The sequence below is a fragment of the Talpa occidentalis genome, unplaced genomic scaffold (assembly GCF_014898055.3).
Source record: "Talpa occidentalis isolate TD23 unplaced genomic scaffold, MPIMG_talOcc4v2.1, whole genome shotgun sequence".
Classification (NCBI taxonomy): Eukaryota; Metazoa; Chordata; class Mammalia; order Eulipotyphla; family Talpidae; genus Talpa; species Talpa occidentalis.
The window spans coordinates 143137776-143162455 of NW_026555331.1; the positions used below are offsets into that span (position 1 = coordinate 143137776).

Below are 24680 nucleotides of genomic sequence, written 5' to 3' on the forward strand. Positions count from 1 at the left end.
AACCAGTCATATTAAGGTAATTTATTCTATGAACAGGCTTTCTAGGATGTCAGAAATATATCTCGAAGCCAGCAGTTTCTGATAAGTTTTCCGAAGTTACCTTTTGGGATAAGATGGTCAAACATAGCATGGATTAGCAGCAGTGTTTAGATGAACTTCCTGAACTGGACCTACTGTGTGTGAGCCCTAGTTTCTGCTTGGCTTATAGCTGACTCCATGCTTTTTACTATACTAAAAACCCACAGGTAACTTACACATGCAAATGAAGTGAATTCTAGTGATAATGCAATCATTAAAACTACAACTATCCTCCCAACCACTGCTGAGTTGCGAAGCTGCCCGCAGCCTCTGCAGCGCTGGTTCGATCCCCGGCTGCTCCCCGGCCACCGGAGGAGGGTCCCACATGGCGCGCAGACCTCTCCTGCCGCCCGCTGCTCCCCTCAGCAGTGTACTTTGGTCCTTCTGCCTGCTCTGCTCCCTGCTCTGGCTTCTGGTGAATTCTCTCACCTTCCGGCGCTTCTGACTGTACCCAGTACTTGTATAAATAAATAAATAAATCTTCAAAAAAAAAAAAAAAAAACTACAACTATTCTCAAATTAAAAGTCTTAAGATTCTTCACAAAATAGGGCCTCCCTGGTGGCCCAGAGGTTAAGGCTCAGTTCTATCACTTCTATGGCCTGAGTTCAATCAGTGTTTCAGTAAATCTGCCTGTTCAGCTCCCCACTGTCTCTAGTGAATCCTCTCATCCCCCTGTACCTCTGGCCTACACCCCAGTTCTTCTATACAAAAAAAAAAAAAATCTTCAATATGACTTTATTATCACATAGTTCTTTCATAAGACAAACCTTAAGATAGTGATGAACAGGATAAATCCTAACTACACCAAAAGCAAACAGTAAAAAAGAGATCTAACCAGTTGTGTGTTTGGAGAAAGGTCTAGTGGTTCCACTTAATAGACTTACAATATTTGACCTGACAAGTGGGTAATGCAATTCCTAAAAAGGTAACATTAAGACCACAAAAATGCACTTGTAGTGTTTAAATTAGCAACTGTATGACATTGGGCAAATCACAAATGATAACCACACAGCCTCAGTTTCCTCATTTACAAAATGGGGATAATACCTACTCCCACTGGACACTTTTATAAAAGCACTCTGTGAACTATAAAGGAACATACAAATATTAGTAATAAGAATTTTAATGAAAATCTATTAGCTGATAACATCTAGGTTATTAAAGTGTGAGCTTCAAGGAAAACTAGACTACAGAGAACTAGAAATGATGTTAAGTGTAGAATGGATGAAAGAACAGAAGACGTTTCATTACATCCAGAAGTTCCTAGACATGCGGCAGTTGCTTTCACATGTTTAATAAGTACAAGTGGGGAAAAGATATGATTTTAGTTTTAACCAAGTAAAAAAACTGTAACAATTAAAAGTTGCCCTAAAGAGAGCTCCCAACTAGAAAGTATTATATTAAGCTCCCAAAAGAGCTCATATCTTTACTCATAAAAAGCTCTTAAAAGAGGGCCTCCCTTGGTGGCGCAGCGGTTGAGCGCTGGGCTGCGAGGCTGTCCTTTGCAGCACCGGTTCCTTTCCCGGCCATCGGCGAGGGTCCCACAAAAAAAAAAAAAAAAAAAAAAAACCCTCTTAAAAGAAAGTATTTTACAGAGACTTTCTAGATTGTGTGTCTCTTTTTAGGGGAAAGATGGGTGGATGGATGGATGGGTTTATATCACAAATGAGGAAATGGGGTCTTCCCTGGTGGCTCAGTGGTTGAGTGCTGGGCTGCAAGGCTGTCCACAGCCTCAGCAGTGGCGGTTCGTTCCCCGGCCACCTGCGAGGGTCCCACAAAATGAGGAAATGCAGGTAAGAAAAGTGTCATTTGGTGAAATTTTCAAGATTCCTTTGTATATTGGGGAAATAAAGAGAAAATCAAGAGCTGAGGTTTTCAAAATTCATTAAGTATGCATACAGACACTTAAGAGCAGATCATATAATAGTGAGGGGAGTCTTAACACTGAATGCCACAGGAGAACTAAGAGGTAAGTTGTAACTCATGCAAATGAATTTAATTAAATGTTGCCAAAAGTCTAGATGTGACACAAAGCAGATTCGGTCTTTTTAGTCTCCAGAAAGTCTATCACTTTCTCTGAAGCTTGAGGCTACAACCTACAGCAGCCTCTTAGAAGTCATATTCTTCTGCTTGTTTCTGTATTTCGTTAATGGATTATCAGATTGGTCATTCCAAACAAAATCAGTGCTAGCATTTGATTGCTTAGTACCACAATATAGTGTAAATACAACCTCTTCACACTTGCATTCAGACAAAAGTATTTTGTTGCCTATGTAGGAAATCCCCTTCGGGTTACATTTCTCGTAATTTTCCACATTAAAAGATTTTCATGTTTTCTAAAAGTTATTAGAAACACCAAACCCAGTTTTTCATTCCACCTGATCACACAACACACTTTAAACAATCAAGATTCATCAATCTCATCTTTTCTGAAAGATGATTCCTATCATCTTAAGGATTTAAATCAAAGTAAAGAAAATCCCCAAAGATGACTAAAATTATCCATGTTCTGAAATTATTTAAATTGACAAATTCTTCATAATTCAGTTATGAGTTTCAATTTTAGAAAGTACCCTTTTTCAGGCACTAAAGCAATAATTTATTTCTTAATTTTAGAAAAAAATTCAGGAAATGAAATAACTTCCTTATTATTTTATACTAAAACTAAATGAACAGATATGGGTATAATCTAGTGATTAACATTTCCAATTCAAGAGACCAAGCCCACATCTTTAAGAGTTTTATCCCTTTGTCCTTGTACCTATACCAAAGATACTTGTTAAAATTTGCTTTGAGTTTTATAAATAAATGTTTAATTTTCAAAACAAGTATGTTTTGAAATTTAACTCTATTAGCCATGTGAAATGTATGAATGAACAAAATAAGGCTAGTGTGCTTTTTTTCCCTTATAACTTATTTACAATCTAGGGAAAATACTTTTTGCTTCCAATTTTCAAATGAGGTCTCGATTTAAAAAGAATTAGTCCTAATAAGTATGCATCCTTTTCAGACCAAGAAAAGATGATACTGTGGATGATAGCATTTTACAAGACCCTGTTGAATCCCAAGACTTATATATTCATTATTAGTCTAATATGGGGCCTTAGTTTAAAAATCACTTTATATATTTATTGAAGTGTTCATCCTCAGTAACGATTCATTATAGTTGAATTTGGAAAAGCCTGCACCAGAAATGGTCTTGACAGAACCAATTCATAATTTGTGCTGAGTCTTACTGTGAACAAAGGCAGGCAGAGAGAAAAAAGGCAAAGACAATCTGAGGGACACATTCTCATATATAAATTAGAAACTACAATTCTTATATCCTGGAGCTTTATACAAACATTTTAGTGGGGTGGGAAGTATTTAAAAATTGCATGTATTATTAAAATACTGAATCTAATCCTAGAAGAGTCTAGTTTAGTAGTCTTAAGAAGTAATACTTGATTTTTCAAAGAGCTAGAATCACTTAGGAATTGGGAGAAGTGAACGCCAATCTTACAAGGTGAAAAATCTTTATAAAAATTATAAAGATTTAATAGCGCAGTGGTTGTTCCCCCAAAGTCCAGCCATGCTTTCTGCTTAGTGTTGTTTTTAAGAGAAGTGGGAGACAATATACACAATCACGTAGAATCAAAAGTCAGCTTGGATATAAGCTGAAAAGCAGTCAACTGCTTTATTGGGGAGGTAACTGAGCGTAGAGACTAAGTAAACACTCAGCAACCTGATAGGTACAGACCTTTCTGCTTTGAAAAGGGAAAATTCAGGCCTGGCAGGGGAAACAGGTGGGCCGTGTGCACATTAAGATGGAGTCAAGACCTCCCACTCTATCTGTGGTAAGTTACAAGGAGAAATGGTTTCTTCTTTGACCAAAGACAAAGAAAAAAATGGATAGAGAAGGTGAGCACAGGATATCAGAGTAGTCAAGTAAGACTCACTTAAAACCTGAAAGTGGTTATAAAACAAAGGCTCGGACTATGTGTATTTATCTGAAAATTATAGATCTTTGCTTATTTTAGTAAGAGGTTTCATCCAATCACCTACCATTTAAAATACAGATGAGGTCTTGGGAGTTTACACCTAGCAGTACTGACTGCACTAGAACTCAAGGTAAGTTACAGCTATGTTAGACTAGGAAGACTACAGATAGGTTAATTTGTGAGTGTTAACAGTTCAAAAGTAAAAAGAAACATACCTGGTGGCAAATTCTACCTATGTTAGTATGTGTGGGGAGGTGGGGGCAGGGGGCGCAGATGGGACATAGATATCAGGAATCCATCACTATAAATTATACCAAAAACTTGTAATTTTTTTAATAGAGAAACCACATGTGGTAACAAAGGTATGTTACCCAACACTCAGCTTGAAGCCAGAAAGAAATCTTCCTACTCGGATGATGAAGTCAAAACCCAGGGCCTCCTTTACCTTTTGGCTGGATACTCATGAAGGGAAAAATGAACAGCTTCAATATGTCAGACTTCTTGCACATAAAGTGGACATTGACATATAAAATGGCTATGTTTAAAAACACAGCAATATTCCAGATCGCTATGTTCTGTTCCATAGACACATTATTTCCGTATGCAAGACTAATAACAGTGTAAATGCTAGCATAGTCCTTGGGATAAGGTCTCACCATATTAGGAAACATCGCTAGGCTATAAAAGTTGATTGCAGTCAGTTTTCTGCATTTCTTCTTGGAGATGGTGATGGTATTATCATCTTTAAATCCTTGTGGAGCTTTCCCTCTGTTTCATTATGCTGAAAACAACAACCTCCTTGATTGAAAAAAAAATCAGATATGCTATCATTTTACATGGTGTAGCATATAGTAGCTCTTCAAAGATGAATCTCTGATCACACCTTTAGTGTGGATGAAATGCATCTTCATGTCATAACTACAAGCAACTTTTTTTCATTCCTTAATACTAGAGATGGCACCAGTCTAGTGATCATGCATACTGGCCTTTTATTTTGGTTCTAACATTGGTAATTATTTTAAGTTTACATTAAGAGTGCCTGAAAGTTAAAGCCACCCCTCCCACACCCCGAGTTAATCTAAATGTATGGGGCCACATTTAACACAAGGCTGTTTTCACACCTTACAATATCTGTGATCAGATGCCTGTAGACAGACATCTTGAAAGCCTTCCAGTCATTATTTGCACTGATATTCCTAGTTGAAAGCCCTTGGCTTGTGGTCACTACTACAATAATCAAACTGGAAGACACCACAAAGTTCAGGGAAGAAATATGTTCTGAATCTTTTAAGTTTTTTCTGGGTGAATGATGTATGTAAAAGCAAATTCAGAGGGTGAAGGCTAACAGAACTTTAAATTGTGGTTAGAATTGGACTATGGGCAAATCACAGTCCTGTGAGCCTTGATTATCAGGTCTTCAAATGGAAATTTTTTTTTAAAGACTATGTTAAATATTTCAATGCTCTGAAATTTCAAGATTTTAATACTTTTTTTTTCTTATTAGTCCATAGGTTATCCAGTGAATGTGACATCGGTTGGGTGTGCTTAAAACTAGGAGTCAAATCTGATGAAAAAAAGTTCTCAAAAGATTTATTCAGATAAAACTTGACCAGGGATAACCAGTATTGCACCTCATCACATTTAATAGGTCTTTATTACTTAAAAACAAAAGACCTTAAAGAATATAAATATAGCATTTCTCCTGAACATATGAATTAATCAAAACACAGCAAGAATGCATGAAAGTCAGAGAGAGATAGCCTAACACTTTTCCTGTGCTATAGTGACTAAGTATTTAACTAAAAATTACTGTATATAAGCTATGAAACGTGCATGCACACACCGATTCACCCTCACGTCTGTGCAGAGAGCTAGGCTTACCATCTTTGTCAGGCAAACCTTTTCTTATACAATGCCAATTAAATGTCATGAAGACGGAAAGGCCATTAATGCCATTTCAAATCTTCAGATAGCTGCCTCAAATATTTTTACCTACACAGCAAAAGCAAGTAAATTAAGGGTCCTTGCTTACATCTCTTCCCTTCTCTTCCCCTCCCCACTGTTTTTGGAAGATGGGGTATAAAGGTTGCTTGCATCCACCATTTAAGTAGTACTGCTGTGAAGAAATAAGGAATATTCCTAAGTTTAACATTTGCCTTTCAGGCTACTGAGTCTAGATGCAGCTATTACCACAAACCCCCAACAAGGAACAGACCAAAATTTTCACAGTGGGGGTGGGTTATTTGTTCTGCTATTTTAACACTGAGATAATTAAAAAACAGTACTGGTTCACTTAACTTGTACATTTTAAAAGTTAATTGTATGTTATATGGATTTCACCTCAATTTAAAAAAAAGGCACTGGGTACTTTAAAGACTTTATACATTACATGGAGGGGGGAATAACTTTTGGTGTGCTGCTTTGTAACAGAACACAATAGGGAGTCTAAGTACCAAACAGGAGCTGGAACATCAAAACTGTTCTAAGCAACCTGTTTCAGGATCAGTTTGGAGATTTAGAATAACCATAACATAGGACGTGGCCTAAGAGCAAAGTCAAATCAACGACTGCCTTAGGAAGAGTGGTCTGAGGAACCTGGAGAAAATGCATTAACTCACGTGCAGCAATTTCCAATTGTCTTATGGAAATTCTAGGTACTTCAGTTCCACATTCAATTCTCAAATGGCTAGACTGCTTAGGTTTGCCTTTAGGACTCAGGACCAAATAGGTATATAAACTCTGTTTCTATATAGCTCAGATTCAGCACAGACTCAAATGCAGTGTGAAACATTCTTTTTAATGAATCTTGATTTCTCAAGAGTGATTCTGTGAAAAAAGATCCTGATTAAAGAGGCTGAAGGCTGGTGTGCTCAGTCATTTAAGACTGCCAGGAATACCACTCATGACAGCAAATATGGGACATTAAAAGAGACTCAAAAGCAGTGGCTTCTCTATCTATCAGCATGGCTTCACAGATAGTACTATTGAGTAATGCCTTGTGTTTTGAAGCATTATCATTTTTAAACATACCAGTGGATATTTCAGATGACATACTTGGAACAAGTCCCGTGAGTTTTACAATATTTCAGTACCAGAAAGCTAAGGATGCTTCCAAAGTAAGCAAAATTGCTATTAATGAATAATAAGGAAAAAACGTATATATCTGTGTCTATAGCTATGTCTCTATATTCATTTCTGACCCAAAACAGCTTCAGCAATTTTTCCTAGAGGTTACATCTAAATATATAAATACAAGGATCAAGAGTATATTAGTTTAATAACGGATTGGTTTGTATATATATTCTTACAAAATATTTTTTGGGGAAAATTAAAAAAAAATTACAACTTGTTGTGATAAAATTCTTAATTTCTCTTTTCTCCACTCTTTACCAATCTACTGCTTTTAATTCCAATTTGTTATGCAAATAAAGAGGAAGACCTAGTCAAACAAAGAAAGGTTATTTTCCATATGCAGGTGGAAAGATGATTCTTTCCAGTGTTTGTGTGAGCTTGGGTGAAAATAGCTCATACCTACAATATGGGTTCCTCACTGATCAGACTCATCATATGCTACGTCTACTTCCTCCGCCTGAATCTTTCACATTGTAAATATGCGTCTAGCAATATATTCTAATTGGGAATTCCTACATGTGTCCAGTATCATCCAGGGCTTTTCCCAGGCCTTTCTCTGCATTGTTTCCATGTTTTCCTACCATACTTTGAGGAAGGAATGTTCATCCAACTATGGGAAGTTTCCCTTTGGATCCTCTTCAACTGACAGGATACCCGCCCAAGATTCTCCAGGCAATACCAAGCTTTCTACAATTCCTTCAGATAATCTTCCTACTCTCAAGAAAGGACTAGAGGAAAAGGCAGTCGAGAACAGACCCCAAAGGTTATGAACAGTTGCCTTCTTTGCAGCGCCAGTCACAGTGCTGGACAGCTACCTACCATCCTCCCCCTGGTTCTCAGTCACCATTCAGTGCTAAGCAGTCACCCACCGACCAAGCCTCCTGATTGGTCATTCCCTTAACAATATTCACTACACTAAAATGTAAAATTCACTCAACTCCTTCCAACACATATCACTGGTTCTCTCCTGCCACAAGATTAGGTACTTGAAAGCTGTCTTCTTGAATATCCTTGTGACCTTTTCTTCTTCACCTCTAAAGTGAGGTGAAGGAGACCCTTCTTCACCTCCTATTGCTAACAGGAGCCCCTTCATCTATTCTTATTTTCTCTAATCCCACATTCTGTCTCCCAGGTTTTCTAATTCTTACAAAAAAGCAGGGGAGGATATATCCCACCTCTTCAAGCTAAACCCACAACCTGACCTCACCTCAGGAGTTTATGTGCTCCTAGCACCTTAAGAAACCAGTTATCTTAACAGATGAGCCTGTCTTCTCAGATTGTACATGTTTTCCTCTAAATTGGCTCTGTATGTTCTGCTTAAAATATTCAGGCATCTCTGTCATCTTAAAACATGCTCTCTGTGACCTACTACGCCTCTAGTGAGCATCTTGCCTTTCTCTTCCCCTTGTCACCAAATGGCTTAGGTGAGTAGTCAGTGACCACTGCACCCACAGCCCTGATGTTTTCCTCATGAATCCTAGGAATCTGGCTTCCATCTCTACTTTCTCTATGAAAGTTATATTTTTTAAGTCCACCTATCCAAACCCAAAGGCCCTTTATTAAACCTAATGCTTTCTGATCATAATTTCTTTTACATTCCTATTACTGTTCTAGACCAGGCCATGTATTTGCGCTAGCCAGCAAAGACGTACTTCTAACTTGTCCTAATTTCAAGCAAATGTATTACCAAATTAATCTTGTTCAAGCACTGTGTTCAAGTCAAATCTTTACCAAGATATATAGTTCTCTGCTGTCTCTGTCTACATACATATACATTAAGTATGAACACTTCTTCCTGGTTTTTAAAGCTTTAGCACACTTAACCACTTTCCCCACATGACCCTCACACCGCAGAGAAGCCCACCTCCTAACTGTGCTTCCCTCCTATGCCTTGGGTTTTTTTTTTTTTAACTTACTCCCTTTCCTGTATTTTCCCCTTCTATTATCTAAATATAAGCCATTCTTCAAAATAAAAAAGTCCTATACTTTTATGAAGCCTTTCCCTGAACCAGCTCGAATAACTTTTTTCTCTAAATCCTATTTTTACTTTGATAACATCACAATGTCTGACTAGTTCACTAAACATGCTCTGTGACTACCTGCCTCTATTGCTGCTATTTATTCAGAAACAGAAGACACAGAGTAGGTACTTGCTCAGATAAAAAGGCTGAGGGCAAAGAGATACAGCAGTAAGGGAAGAAGTTCTGGCTTAATACCGATTATTGACTGTAGCCTTATTTTGCAACAAACAAAAATTGTTGTTTTGGGTTATCACCACTTTATAATTTTTTTCAAAAAATTTTTTTCAATTGTATGACATCCATTTCTTAAAGTCAATTAAGCAGGTTTGTGAAAATCTTATGATCAAACAATCTAAAACCTTACAACTCTATAAGATAAAATGTCTCCCACTTTTATGTATATATCAATAACAATAATCTTTATTTTGTAAGATTTCAATGCACCTGCACTTTGTTCCCTTCTGTTGGCTTTCTGAGGCAATGGCTCTGTGGCAGTAATTCCCTATTGAGCTGTGTCACAGCAGAATAGCCCTCTGGCAGTCTTGAAGGTGCTTGGAATACTGCACAAGTAGGAGCCAGGTCAGTAAAAATGTGCACAGACACAATGCATTAAAGCTGTTTTCTTCAAAAAAAGCAACATATACAGAAAGTTCAAGATAATTCCCAGCACACTAGGCAGAGACACGCGCGGGTACACACTTACACACTCAACTGAGAAATACTTAAATACTGAATATTAGTCTTCCTTATGGAGATTTTTTTTTCAGTCTCTCCAAATTAAAATTTTAAAATGTCAAGTATCAGTGTTCAATACCTTCTACTGCCATTGTCAGAGAGATGAATAAGGAAATGAGTCTGGCCTGCTAAAGCTGTTCTTGTCATTAAAATATATCAAAACTGACTTTACGAAAGTAAGGGTCTGACACCCTTGGTTAACCAAACTCAACGATATCTAAGAACAGATATTCATTTATCACTATACCTTAAGACAAAGCCATTTTATTTGAAATAAAACTGTCAACAGAATGTTATCCTTGATGACAGGGTCTGTACTTTATTCAATCTTGTATCCCTTAAGATCTAACTCAGGTCACTATACAGAATAGGCACTCAAATATTTAATTAATGTTAAAATAAGGGAGAGTATACAAAAGCACCACCTGGAAAAACAAAATTCAACAGAATGAAAAAGAAAGTATTTTTCAATCAATATTTTCTAATGGAATCCACGAAAAGAGGCACTTGACATTCATCGGGCATGACTAAAATCATTTAGTAGAGGTCTCTATCTCCTATAGTGACACTAAAAACAATTCTAAGCAATTTAACTTTTTCTTTCAGGGGGGAGGGTCAGCAAACCCTTTACAAACCTAAGCACCACAGATTTCTCCCGAGAATAAAATAGACATCTATACCTATACCCAAAAAAAAAAAAAAAAAAAAATCACAACTGTGTATTTACTTTCAAAGAGTTCTAGACTTCAGGTTTAAAATAGCTGATCTAAAGAACAGACTGGTTGCTTTTTAAAGGAGGTGGATATAAAAGCATATAAAACTTCCCTTGTGTATGATGGCTTAATCATGAAGAATTTATCAAAGACTAATTTGAAGCTTTTAGGATTTCTCATTCTGTACCATCATTTGGCATCATCATTTACTTGCCATGTCAAGCAGTTCTTTCTTCCATGTGTTGCATAATTTCTTGCATACTTTTGTAAAATTAATGCCTATGATTTTAAGAATTCATTTTAAAAAATAAACATGTTATATGAAATGTTAAATAAGCAAAACCGTGAGGCTTATTATTCTTAGGTTTATAAGATATTGCAATTTACAAAGTTATATGATAATCTTCAGTTATTTCATATGAAAGTATGTAAGTTCAAGTCTCAATGCACAAGGACCATTTTTCTGATGTAAGACTGTGTGGAAGTGTGGCAAGAAAAGAAGTAGGCAGGAAGACAGTTCTAGAAATCTATGTAGGACTCTGTCAAGTCCGGGCAAACTACCTGACAGTTTTTTGGCATTGGCTAGAAACGTGAGAGAAAGATACCAAAGGAAAGAAGCCTTGTTTAACGTGTATCTCTCAGTAGTGAGAAGTGAGTAAATGGAGATTTGTAAGAAGATCCAGGTGACGAAAGGCTTGTGGTGAAGGCTGGAGAAGGGCCCTCGTCTGTTAACAAAGGCCAGCAGCCTCAGCACCACAGGAGACATCAAGTGGATGTCGTGGCCTCTTATAGCAAAGATGAAACCATAACTATCCCATGACAAAAGGCTTCTGTGTAAGACTACAATACCTTATTTTCTAGATTTCTTATAATGCTGTGCTAAAGTCACTTCTTAATAAGAAAGAGATTATCAGCTGTGCAGAATTTTATAAAAATAATTTCAAAGGCTACATAATAAGCTGTTTCTATAGCCTCGGTTAACCAAATTGAAGGACACCTAAAAACAGATTTTAGTTTACTCCCACTATACCTCAACAAGTCATTTAATTTGTTGTATTATATCTAACAGAAGGTAAACAGACCTAATATAGAGAAGTAATCTTGAAAACTCCAGCATAATATTAAGTATCATCTCCTAATAAAGTTATTATTCTGGTTGCTTTAAATCTTTAGGCTTCCTTTTTGGTATCTGTATGACTTTTTAAATATTTTTAACAAATTAAGGTATATCTTTTATCACAATTGTTTTTTGCAAATCTTAAGAAGAGACCTGACTTTCCTTTTTCTTCCCAGATGCTTAATTCAGGCAGAATAGGGTCATGTCATTTGAATTCAGCTTTTGTCTATTGCTCAGAATTGAATTCAGTTTATTTTCTTTCATTATCGGTTAAAATTATTTCAAGACCTTATGTACTACCCAAAAACACTGCTTTATATTACGTCCTATCAAGTAATCCACCATTCCGTGATTAACTAAAGTTATCTATGACAACTTATGTGACCTAATTTTAGACCAGCCTCAAACTCTTCTCTTCCCCCTTAATCTCATTCTGGTCAAGTACTTGTGATATAGTTTTATTATCACATTTTAATTATTAAACAATGAAATTTCCAAACAGATAACCCATAACTACTGTATGTTCAATAAAAATGTTAAGCTACTATAGTTGCTTCTCACAACGTGGACCCCATATTCAAGTCTCTGATAAATCAATTTTAAGTTGAAATTCCATTTCTGAGGCATTTCCTGGTATACTAGTCAGTGCATTAGAAAAGAGATTATATTGCATTTAGTCTATAATAATTATCTTTTAACTGTCTACATATAATTAACAACCATTCAAAAAGAAAGTGCAAATGTGCAAATGAGAGAACAAAAACAGTTTCTAAACATGTAATTCATAATATAGGATATAAATCCATACAACTAAAAACAATTGCTGACAACATCCTTCTGAGCATTAAATGACACCACCAACTCTGTTTTATATGTATTGTTTCTTCTCGAGTATTCAAAGAATGTAATAGACATGATCTTCTTAATTTTCAAAATTTTCATGAGTATATTAGGATATTACCATTTTTTTTCACAAACCGGAAAACAAAGAACTACTTATTACCTTTGTATATTTTCAGTAATATAGCCAAATAAGAACAATTCTAGCTAATCTCAGCTGGGATCTTAATTAGTACTACAAGTTTATTTGTGTGAGTTAAAAATATTATCACTCATGAGAAACAATGCCAAAATTATTATGCTGATAAATGGTGTTAAAGGCCTAATGAAGAAATACTTTAGCAACTATGAGGTAACACACTAGTTGTAGGCATGAGGAACGTTTATATTGGCTCTTTTGGGTGTATACATTAAATGCAAAATCAGAAAGGAATCATGCAAAAATCCGGTTGCCCATGCAAGCACCCCAGAGTCTAATCCTCTCCTCTCAGTTCTGTTGTCAGGCCACAGTAGTGTGGAGACTTGTAGGCTGCTGTCCTTGTTGTAATGAATGGGAAGAGGCTGACAGTGGCATAGTCGAAACCTTCACCTCTTCTTCCCCTGTGGAAAAGTCAGTCATGGTCTAGTTATGGGTGACTAGATTTGTTAACAGTCCCTTTAAAAATGATTTCAATATCTGGAATACTGACACATATATAAAATACATGCTTAACGGTTGGAATCCAGGTGTGAAACAAGACATGAATTTTTAAATATAAACTTATCAAGTACCTAGAAAGTAGTTACACTCTAAACACACCCATAATTTAATACTATGTTAGATTTAAGAACAAATATAACAGATTCAGGATTATAAATATACAAAAAGAAAAAAGAGAAAGACCAGGAAAGCCATTCTTTTCCAAGCCAATTGGACCCCTTATAAATTCAGATACTCCTAAAGTGAGTAGTATTTTGTGAAAAAATTAAAACTAAATTCATAGGAGTGAAAAATGTGACTTTTAGAAGGGAAAAACAACATGTTTTAAAAGCAGAAACTATGTGTAGTAAAAAGAAATAAAATGATATAAATAATTTAGAAAATTAACATAGAGCATCTGAAAATTCAATGTATATTTTTGAAGTAATTGGCAAATAGTAAAATGCTAAGAATACAATGATCCAATTGACTGAAAGTGAGATGACTACTTCTAGGTCAGAGAACCATACATGAAATGAGATCAGTTGTCCTAGTTATATGACTACAAGTGACTTGTTTCACCCATGACTCAAAATTCAATCAAGTCACTGTTAAAACAGCTAAATCAGAAACAAAGAAAAATGCCCTCATATGTGAAATTTGAATTAACAAAACACATGAAAAAAATCCAACCCTAAACAGTTTCAAGTATTTTTCTAAGTGGATCTTGAAACAATGCTTACAGACTTAGAGCTTATTATTGTTTGTTTTCCAAATAATTTTGAGCATTATGGAATAAAAACACCTGGCAGAAGTTCTTTGAAAAACAATTCTACAATATTACATTTAGAAAGACAGCTTAACTGGCATCAGGAAGAAAAAGACTTTTAGTCTTTAGAACAAGTTATTTCATATTTTTTCAGTAAATCGGCAGTCTATAAACCCCAAGTACATAAACAAGGAGGCTGAGTCAAGAAAATTTAGACTAGAGTTGTTGGTAAAAACATGGTATTAAAGAGGTCTAAGCAAGAGATTAATTTTCATCAAGCGAATAAATTTCATTCATCTTTTAAAAAACTATAGGCCATAACCCTGGTCTGGGCTAATTTTTTCACAAATAGGTATTGTTGATAAAAAGGAATCTGCAAGTATGTGAGAGCAACAATCAATTACTACGGGAAGAAAGCCAAGTGGTCTTCATATATGATGGAGTGCATCAGTGTTGTAGTGAAAAAACATTTCAGTAACTGAATGTGGGATCTGGGTTCTTATCTTAATTCTCCTATTAATTGAACATGTCACTTTAGCAAGTAATTTAACCTTTCTGGAACAAACTTTTGACATTCCTAAAGTGGAAGAATTGGGCAAGGTAAGTCACTTTCTAAAGTGAAAGCACATAGTTCCAATAATAAAGATCTGAAAGGACCCACTATAACTGCCTACAAAGTTTCCCCTCAAAAATTTTCAAAAACTCTTCCAAACCAACTGAACTGGATACGCAGCCAAGAAAATACTGCTAAAAAGATTTCACAAATTAAGGAAATAACTAATTTTAAGCACAAAAACATTTCAACTATGCAAAGGAAATGGAAGCCACATTTCTGTCAAACCTCTGGCAACTGTCCTTCCCATGATAGGTTTCAGATATACTAATCTTTAATAATGAACTGAAACAAACTAAAACTAAAAATTTAAATATGAATACAGAACAAACAGACACGGTATCTATGTGATATCTAGTTGACTGATACCTCTAAGTATCTGTCCTACAGGCAAGGATCCTAGTTTGCTCTGCTTATCCAAAGAATACACACATGCTTCTTTTCTAATGCAGAATATTGTTTAAGCATAACCAAAAGGCAGGTCTCACTGAAACAACATGTACTGTCCATTATGAAGCCTGCAACAGCTACCCTACAGTAAGATACCATGATAACCACTACAAGATACAAAGCTGAACCTACATCAATAGTTCAACTTAAGTACAAATGAGTTACAACTTTGAGGGAGGGATTAGATATTGCCTTGATATTAAACTAAACAGTTAAGATGCACATCATTTTGCTGAATTTTACTCTCTTATGGCTGTTTCTGAAAACCCTAAATCATCTAGCTACAATTATACAACTATTCTGTTTTGAGGCATAACACATTCAGTTTCCCTGAAGTAGCTGTCAAATGTCTATAAGCTATGAGAGGATTCTGTGTGACTCTTAATAACAATTTTAAATATTTTGATACATTAAAAATGAAATTTCTGTAGTCATCAGAGCCTTAAAAATAAGCTAATAATAAGCTTAATATAAGTCACCATTTAAATACCAAGCAAGTAAACACAGCAGAAAATGAAAATCTGAAATAGAAAATTCTCCCCACCTCCCCCAAAACATAACAATGATTCAGAACCTACAGTTGGTGACTTAAGAGTTTCTGAGCAGAAAGAGTATTTATGCTATATAATTAAGTGTATGTTAAAAGGAAAAAACCCCACAAAGTTAGGCCCATAACTTAATGCCACATTTTGTTTTCATAACGTTCCTTTAGATGAAGATTTCAAATGACTAACGTGAAGACAACTACACTCACAATCCACTATTCATTATCACTGTGGCATTTCCAGAATATCTACTGGTTTGAGTATTTGGGTTAAAACTGCTCTTTATGGGCTAATGGACAGTAACAATAACTGAAACTGACAGAATAATGTATCAAAGATGGTCGTGCAGTAAGTCAAATAAAAGCACAAGATGAGGTAAGCTAAGAACCAGAGTTCCACAAGCCATCCTCCTTCCTAATATACAGAGGCCATGCTGTCTGCCTTTCTGTCAGCACACTCCATCTTTTCATCGTATCTATACAATATATCAAAAGCACCTCCTGTTACAGAAGGCAATTCCATTGCTTCTTAATGTAATGACCTAGTACTTCCTGCCTCTATGCCTTTATTCAAGAGCTTTCATCAACATAAAAGGCCCTTCTCTTTCCCTCCTACTAATCAAAATCTAAGATACCATAATACAGATCAATGCCTACTTCATCAATAAAACCACCCCAACAATTATAGGCTCCACTGATGTTTCTTAGCATCTATTATCATAGTTATCACTTTCATACAAAATCTTAATTTTACCTCTTCAACTACACTGTAAAGTACCTAAAGACAGTATATCTCTTTTTATTAGCCACATGGCCTAGTTCACCATTGGGCAAACAGAAACCCAAATGTTCACTGTAAATTGGTTTGTTTTATTTTTAAGTGTTTGGAATATTTAGGGGAACTTAACTAATTTTCAATGTTATAATCAATTATGAGATACACTATTGGTAATTGAATGTCATATCTTTAAAAGATTAAAACGAAAAGACCAAATTACAGTCTAATATGCTGTCTTGGATGGAAGACAAAAAGGAGTATTGGGAACTGAACACTTGGCAACTCACAAGTGGTAATCATGTAGAAGGGGAGGACTGAAAAATGTCATTCTAGATTATCTACTACATAAACAAGTATCATAAGTCCCACCAATGTGCAAAGCACTACATGAGGTGCTATTAAACATGAGCAAACTAATTTCACTATACCAACTATTAACTTCACTATATCACCAGCCACAAACCTTTTTCTCATAACCCACCTACTGCACTGAAAATTAAATGTTGGTCGCAAAAGGCCTAGAGGCAAAGAACTTTGATGGATCTCTGTAAATTTACCTATTACCCCTTCTAAAAACAAAAGAATGAACGCTTTGCTGGTACAGCACATTATTAAAATAACACTGTGCCATGCCTGGTCTTTAAAGCCCAAGAAAAGGGATAAAAATTAATTTTATGAATATGCAACAGAATGAGGAACTATTTTATTTTACTTGACAGAAATCAGGAGAGGAACAAACTCTCTTTCTTACCAATCATTCTTTAAAGCCCAAATTAAATGAAAAACTATTAGTAAGAATGATTCCTTTAGCTATAGATGTCTCTTGATCTAAAAAACGTTAAAAGGGACCTTAAGACCCAAAAGTTCTGAAATCCTCAAGGGTAGCAGTACAAAACCAGAAGTATTCTGGCATCATTTACTGGAACCTAATATTTTCCCCAGAAATAAAAACATGACAGACCAAAAGGGAAAATATCTCTCCTTGAAAAATTTCTTTTTCACAGAAAGTATAGTCACATATGATATGTCTGTGAAACATTAATAATCAGAGTTCTCAAATATTAGGTACTTTATTAATATATAGCACAGGTTTGTCGTGTGTGTACATGTGTGCCTCAGTCAAAATAAGTAATTGCCAAAAGTAGTCATAGGGTGGCTTTATCCCTGATGCTCTCACTAAATAATTACCATCTTTAAAAATTTGTTTTAGAATGTGTAATCAGAATTTTTACCGTGGTGTTGGACTTTATAGCCATAATTTCAGAGCCCATTTTTTTCTTTTTGCATTTATGTGCCACTTGAAAGTTTGATATTAGTAAAATGCTTTCGAGCAGTAACTCAGTATAATACTCCACCATCCTTATAAAGCTCAATATTACAAGGCATCCATCCAATTAAAAATGTTTAGATTATGACAAGGACTTTAAATTTTTTCCCACAGAAATTTCCAAAACTAATGATAAATGCTCTCTGTTATTCAATAGCTCCCTCCCAGGCCCACCCAACAACCTGAAGGCATGAGTTATTCACAAATTCTCAAAGGCTATAAATGAACCTACCTGCTATAGGGATCCCTCCCAGACCTGTGTTGTGCTGTGGCGCGAGATTCAAGTCCAAGAAATTACTATTTGAGGTGGGGTTTGCTGTGTGGTTCAAGTGCATGATGCTATTGCGTGGAAAGGCCATCCAAGGATAGCGGGCTGCCTGGCCTGGAAAACTGAATGAATTATAAACCGCTCGATGCTGCTGAAATTGAGGGAACCTCTGTGGCAAGACTGAAAAGGTACTATTGAGAGAGTTGGCATTTGTAGGTGCAGCAGGATGCAGAAATCCAGAGCCAGGACCTTTGGCGGCTGTAGTGTGTGAAGAGGAGTTTTGAAGAGATGTGGGCGAAAGGGAAGGCTGGTCTTTGACTGACAGTTCCTTTTCAATCAGGTCTGCTAAGGCTTTTCGAGTGACATCAAAGGGATCAAAACCCAAGTCATCCTCTGGTTGTTTAGAAGAACCAAAGCCAAATGCTGCTTGCCAGTCTGTTGAGGACGATACTGGAATTGTCTCTGTTGGGAAGAAAATTAATGAGTTTAAAATACACAGCTCACCTTCACACTTAAAGGGAATCTGCACTAAAGTTAATGGGTCCTATTACAAGTCATATATAAATAAATCGGCATGGTTTCTTAGCACATCAAGATTATAAAATTACAAAAGGTATCATTTTTCTAGCAATAATTTCTTTTTTTTAAAAAAAAGATATATTTTATTTATTTATGCAGACAAAAAGTGGGGTGCAGGCCAGAGATGAGGGGGGATAAGAGCATTCACCAAAGACAGAGTGGGGAGCAGAACAGGTAGATCTACTTAAATACACTTCTGAAGGGAACAGTGGGTGAGACAGGAGAGGTCCACTGTGCCATATATGGTTTGGCTCCCTGGCCAGGGATGGAACTCATGCTGCAGTAGCTGGCAATAGCTTGATTGCGCTGAGACTTTAACCCCTGCACCACCAGGAAGTCCCTCTAGCAATAATTTCACTGTTAAGTTACCAATTTAAAAGCTGAATGACATAGATTGATTTTGCTAAGCAAAGGAAACAAAGTACTTGATACTCAAGTCACACTGTCAACCATTTACAATCAAAACCCAGAGTAAGTCATTTAAATGAAATCATAAATATGATCCGGCAGTTATAAAAGTTAATTTTTAAAAATGTAATCATCATTAAATAATTCTGAATACCTGATGTTTATAAACTGTTAAAAAATGTAATTTAATGAAAAATGTATCTAATTTTCAGTTTTTTAAACTGTCCATAGGTGCTATTGTCAATGTTAATTTTATGCTATTCTTCACATTCAGTAGTAATGAATAAAAATGGAAATGGCTCAAAATGTCAAAACGTAACTTTTTTTTTTAAAGTTTTTTTTTTTTTTTTATAGAGGCATGTTTTTATTTGTTTGTTTGTTTGTTTGTTTGTTTTGTTTATACATGCACTGGGTACAGTCAGAAGCGCGGGAGGGTGAGAATTCACCAGAGCCAGAGCGGGAAGCAGAACAGGCAGAAGGACCGAAGTACACTGCTGAGGGGAGCAGCGGGCGGCAGGAGAGGTCTGCGCACCATGTGGGACCCTCCTCAGGTGGCCAGGGAACAGCCAGGGATCGAACCGGCGTCGCAGAGGCTGCGGGCAGCTTCGCAACCCAGCGCTCAACCACTGCGCCACCGGGGAGGCCCTCAAAACATAACTTTTAATATTAATATATATCTCTTTGTTGGTGAGATGCGGCATGGGAAAAATACCCTCAATTTAATTATACAAATACAAATCTGATTTAAAATATAAATCTTTAAGATTTCCTAGAGAAATATGCATCATATTATCAGAAAAAGTAACCTAAACCCTTGATTTCTGAAAAGTCTGTTAAGATAGTAAGTTCTAGGTCATACAACAACTTATCTAACCATCCAATTCTATACAGTTTAAATGTTTACACCTCTCAGGAAAAAAGGAGTGGGGAGAAAAAGGATAAAAAACATGTCCATCGAGGGTTCCATGCTAGTCTGTGCGTAATCACTACCATGTGGCAGTACTGTTATATACCTGACGTGAAGAGGCTCTGTGGTTCTGGTGCTGTAGGCCAGTCACTGGATGTCTGTGGGGAACTGGGGAAAGGAGGAAGCCCACTTGGGATAGGGTTGGGATGACGAAAGTTGTCCGAGAATAACGACTGTGACTCAGTTACCGCCCCTTCAAAAGGTGACCGTGCACTGTGATTAGATGAACTGATGGGGATGACTGGATTGGATTTTGATAAACCAGGTGGTGGTGAAGGTGTATCACTATTAGATATCTAAATAAAAAAAGAAAAGAATAATCAATATGAATTTACACATTTTAAATAAGCCACAATTAACAGGGCTAACTGGAACAGAGCAGTGATCTTCGGTCAGTGATATTTGAGTGCTTTTTTTTTGAGAATATGAATATTCAGAAATCCAAGTACTCTTCTAAAACCAACCCTCCTGAAAAGACAAAGTTGATCTCCTCTCCTTATACAACCTAACTTTTCTTACTTTTCAAAGGAATGTATATTTCCCATTCTCTGAGATCTAACTACAGTATTTTGCTCCAGAAGGAAAACTCCCTAGGAAGTCAAACAAAAACTTACTAGGAATATTCATAACAGAGATGAAAGAGTGACTCTCAGATTCTCTTGCCATCTAGGCAATTTCCAATTTTTTAATTTTTGAACAAAAATCAAAATCAAGTTACTTCCCAAAATGTCATTCAAAATACTTTATAGGATAAATCATTATATGATCTAGGTATTAATTCAGAAAGAGTTCAAAGATTTGAATGATACTGATGTCATTCCTTCCATCTACTTTGCTATAGGAACAAGATGTCTCAGCACATACATTCAGAAAAATAAAGACACTATAGAGTTGCTGCTGGAAACTGCCTCCTTTTACCTATCTAGGGAAATCTGAGAATTAAATTTAAAATGGCCCTAGCTATCTTATTAAGAGACAAATTTCCAATATATTTTCAGCATTTATGTTAAAGACAAATTTTTATCAAAATCTATTCCTGTGTAAATTTACTTTGATTAAATCAAAACTACAAATAAAAATTCAGAAGAAATTTGAAATTCAAAGTCTTATGTCAGCAAAAATATTTTTGTCTTTTTATTTGAAATAAATATATGCCTGTCAAACATAAATTATACTGCATTAAGAAAAAAAAGTCTGTAATGGCAGTGGAAAAGGAAATTCAGTTCAAGGAGGAAAAGGAATGATATAAAATTTCTAATTGTTAAAGAAGCTAGGGCATGTTTTAAAATTGATGAGGCAGCAACAAAATGGTCCAATAATTTAACTTCTAAGATCTCATTAAAAAGCATTGTAATGCTTTTATGTAAAATAAAAATATTTACACTATGCTGGAAATTACATCCTTTGCAACTACTTTCAACTTATGAAAAAATGTTTTTTTAAAGATTTATTTATTTATTCATACAAAAACTGGGGTACAGGCCAAAGGTGTGGGGGTAGAGGATTCACCACAGAGTGGGGAGCAGAATAGGCAGATCTACTGAAATACACTGCTGAGGGGAGCAGCGTGTAAGTCAGGAGAGGTCTGCTGTGCTATGTGGGTAGCTTACTGGCCGGGGATCAAACTCATGCTGCACTGGCTGCAGATAGCTTCATAGTTTGCTTCTTAACCCCTTGCGCCACCAGGGAGGCCCTAATATAAATCTAAAAAAGTATAAGATTATTAAATTATTTTATTGAATTTGTGAGCAAAAATCTGGAGAAGCCCTGTATTACAGATCTCTTCAGTTTCTCATAAACATTGTGGCGAACTGGTCATTCTTTATGGAAGAAATTAAAACTATACATATATAGAAAATAATAAATTAAAACTATAATTTTTTTTTCTACCAATGTAAAAAGATGTACGGAATTTTAAGCAGTGAAAAACTAACAAGTGGACAAGATGATATAAAGCAGACTCTAAAAATCAGAAGTTCACCCAGGATATGATTGTGCTTATAATTTTAAATAAAACTATCATTCAAAACCCAAAGTTATTTGGAGAAAGGAGGAAAGTGTGGGAAAGGACTTGGAGAGAAATAGAAAATTAAAGTCAACAGCCAGAGATAAAAGGAACTTATAGCAGAGAAACAATTCTTAAAATCAAGAACTACAGAAGATACACTACTAATCTGGGACTATTTTGGATATAGTTGAAAAGATCAATAATATCAGCAAGCTCAAAGAACATTAGGGTAATGCCACACAGCACAATAACACATGGTAATAATGATAATTCTGAGTCATCAAGAACGGGTTAAATTATGAGGCTAAAAATACATTTAACAGAAGATGTCCATTAAAAGCATTTTAAAATAGTTTCTGTATTTAAAGTGCTTTTCACTGTCTGGAAAATTCACTTATGTAAAAATAGCTTGTTTTGGGAGAATGGCAGATAAAATAATTGATACAGTATCAAAATCTTACCTGCTGGGAATTATCACCATTCCCTATACTGAGAGAATCTGAAGGTTTATCAATGGGGCTGTAAAAAGAAAACAAATTGAACAAAATCAGAGTAAAGTCAATTCTTTTCCACAACAAAACCAACCGCTCCAAGTTAAAAAAAAAAAAAAGATATTTTATCGTCTCAAATTTATTGAAGCACTATGATGTAGTGCTTGGACATTAGGTCCAATGTTGAGGACTCAAAAAAGTACATGTAAGATAAAATTCTTACCCTTGAAGAATTTACAGATTCTAATTAGATTCTCTAAAAACAATGGAGTAAATAAATAATGGTTTATGAAAAAAAGGTAACAGGTCAAAAGTCTAAACCCCAGAATTTAGTTTTCTGCATGTGATAAAAATATTCCCAATTAAAATTCTTCAAATAATACTCACCCATTTTTCTAGGTGTCTGACCAAAGGGCATAAAAGTTATTAAAATGTTCTTTATGTTACTAAGAACAATGCATTTCTTTTGATACCTCAATATCTTAATCATAAGCCCAAAGGCACAGGCACATGTGTACATACACATACACAAACTACACGTGCAAGACTAACAGAAAAACTTTTGTGCAAACTGTAAAAAGAATAACCTTAAAACTTGACTTCCATATAGAGAAAATCCAGTACCACAGTTATGAAACAGAGAATTGCTAACTTCAAGTCCATTTTATCTTGTCTAACCTAAAAATATAACAAAATCTTTTATACACATTGTAACACTGACCTAGTGAATCACTTCTGTAACTTTATTTAACCTAGCACATGAACAAAAGAGGCTTAATTCTGATTAATATTATAGCAAAATAATTAAGATCTCGGATTTCTCAACTTTATTGCTTGGAAATATATACCAAGCAACTTAGGGACAACTTACAGGCACTACATTTTAAATGCTTTAGAAAAGTTAAACAAGGGCTAGTATGCTATTTGAATACAAACTATATTTTCTGTAGGAATATTACCAGACGCTCTTGAATTTGAAAATAAGTCTGAAATTTACTTGAAGAACGTCCTTACTTATTTATCAATAAATCAAGTTATATTATTAAGTAGATAATACCAAGAATTTAAAGTATAGAGATACTTGAGTAAACCAGACAGGCGCATACCAGCTCTATCAGTCAGTGCCAACTATTTAGTGAATTGGCTAATCAACAAAAGACATTGGTCTTTAGAAAAAAGGCGGCGCTAAAAGTGGAGCAATGAGGGGATGCTTCCTAAGGGAGTTCTAATTTGTAAAAAAAGATTACACAATAAGGAAAAGGAATGGAAAGGGGAAAAGAACATATTAAAGGTAGGAGTAGCAAGTGTGTCAAGAATCAAAAGATTGGAAATAGAGTAGGGGAAAAGTTAATTAAGTTAACATTCAGGAACATTTTTATAACAACGGTAGGTAAGATAAAAAGAAAACCAGAGGTCAGACACTAGAGGTCAATGGAAATTTTAAGCACAGAGTGTGTTTTAATACAGCTAATGTGAGGTAAACTTGCAATAATTTGGAAAACATACTTTACATAAAATTTACCATATTAACAATTTAAAGCCAAAATTTAGGGGTATTTAATATATTCACATTCCTGTGCAAGTGCCACCACCCATTCCTATAACTTTTTTTATCCTGTAAAACTGAAAACTCTAATACTAACTTCCTATTTTCCCTCTTCTCCCAGCATCCACCATTATTTTTGATTACTCTAAGTACCCTAGTATTTGTCTTTTTGTGATTACCTTATTTCACAAACAAGAACTCCCTCATCTGTGTTGCAACATGCAAGAAAACTTCTTTCCTTCCTAAGACTCAATAATATTCCATTTGTGTATATGATATTTTGTTTGTCCATTCATCTGTCATAGACATGTGTGTTGCTTCTACATTTTAGATATTATGAATAATGCTGCTTATAACATGGATATTCAAGATCTATTTTCAATTCTTTTAGCCAGAAGTGGAATTGATGAATCACTTGATAATTCTATTCTTAATTTTTTGATGAACTGTCATACTATTTTCCACCTCAGATATATCATTTTACATTCGCATTGACAATGCAGTGTTCCAATTTCTCTATATCCTTCTCTGCTTTTTAATAAGAGCTGTCTTAATGTGTGAGGTGATATCTCATGGCAGTTTTGATTACATTTCTCTAATGATTAAGATGTTAAATATCTTTTGATGTCTTTATTG

General features: G+C 35.3%; 1 protein-coding gene across 6 annotated transcripts in view; it reads right to left on the bottom strand.

The window, feature by feature from the left end:
- Positions 1-24680, bottom strand: part of CNOT4 (CCR4-NOT transcription complex subunit 4) — a 113803-nt gene that overhangs the window by 12486 nt on the left and 76637 nt on the right. For 4 of the 6 annotated variants that reach the window (XM_037513873.2, XM_037513863.2, XM_037513889.2 and 1 more), the window contains exons 8-10: positions 22469-22526; positions 20046-20295; positions 18010-18507 (exon numbers count right to left, since the gene is read on the bottom strand). In XM_037513873.2, the coding sequence (XP_037369770.1) occupies positions 18010-18507; positions 20046-20295; positions 22469-22526 (806 nt within the window). Of the gene's footprint in view, positions 1-12327; positions 13218-18009; positions 18508-20045; positions 20296-22468; positions 22527-24680 lie in introns of those variants that run through there. The other 2 variants (XM_037513904.2, XM_037513897.2) reach the window with 1 other exon arrangement.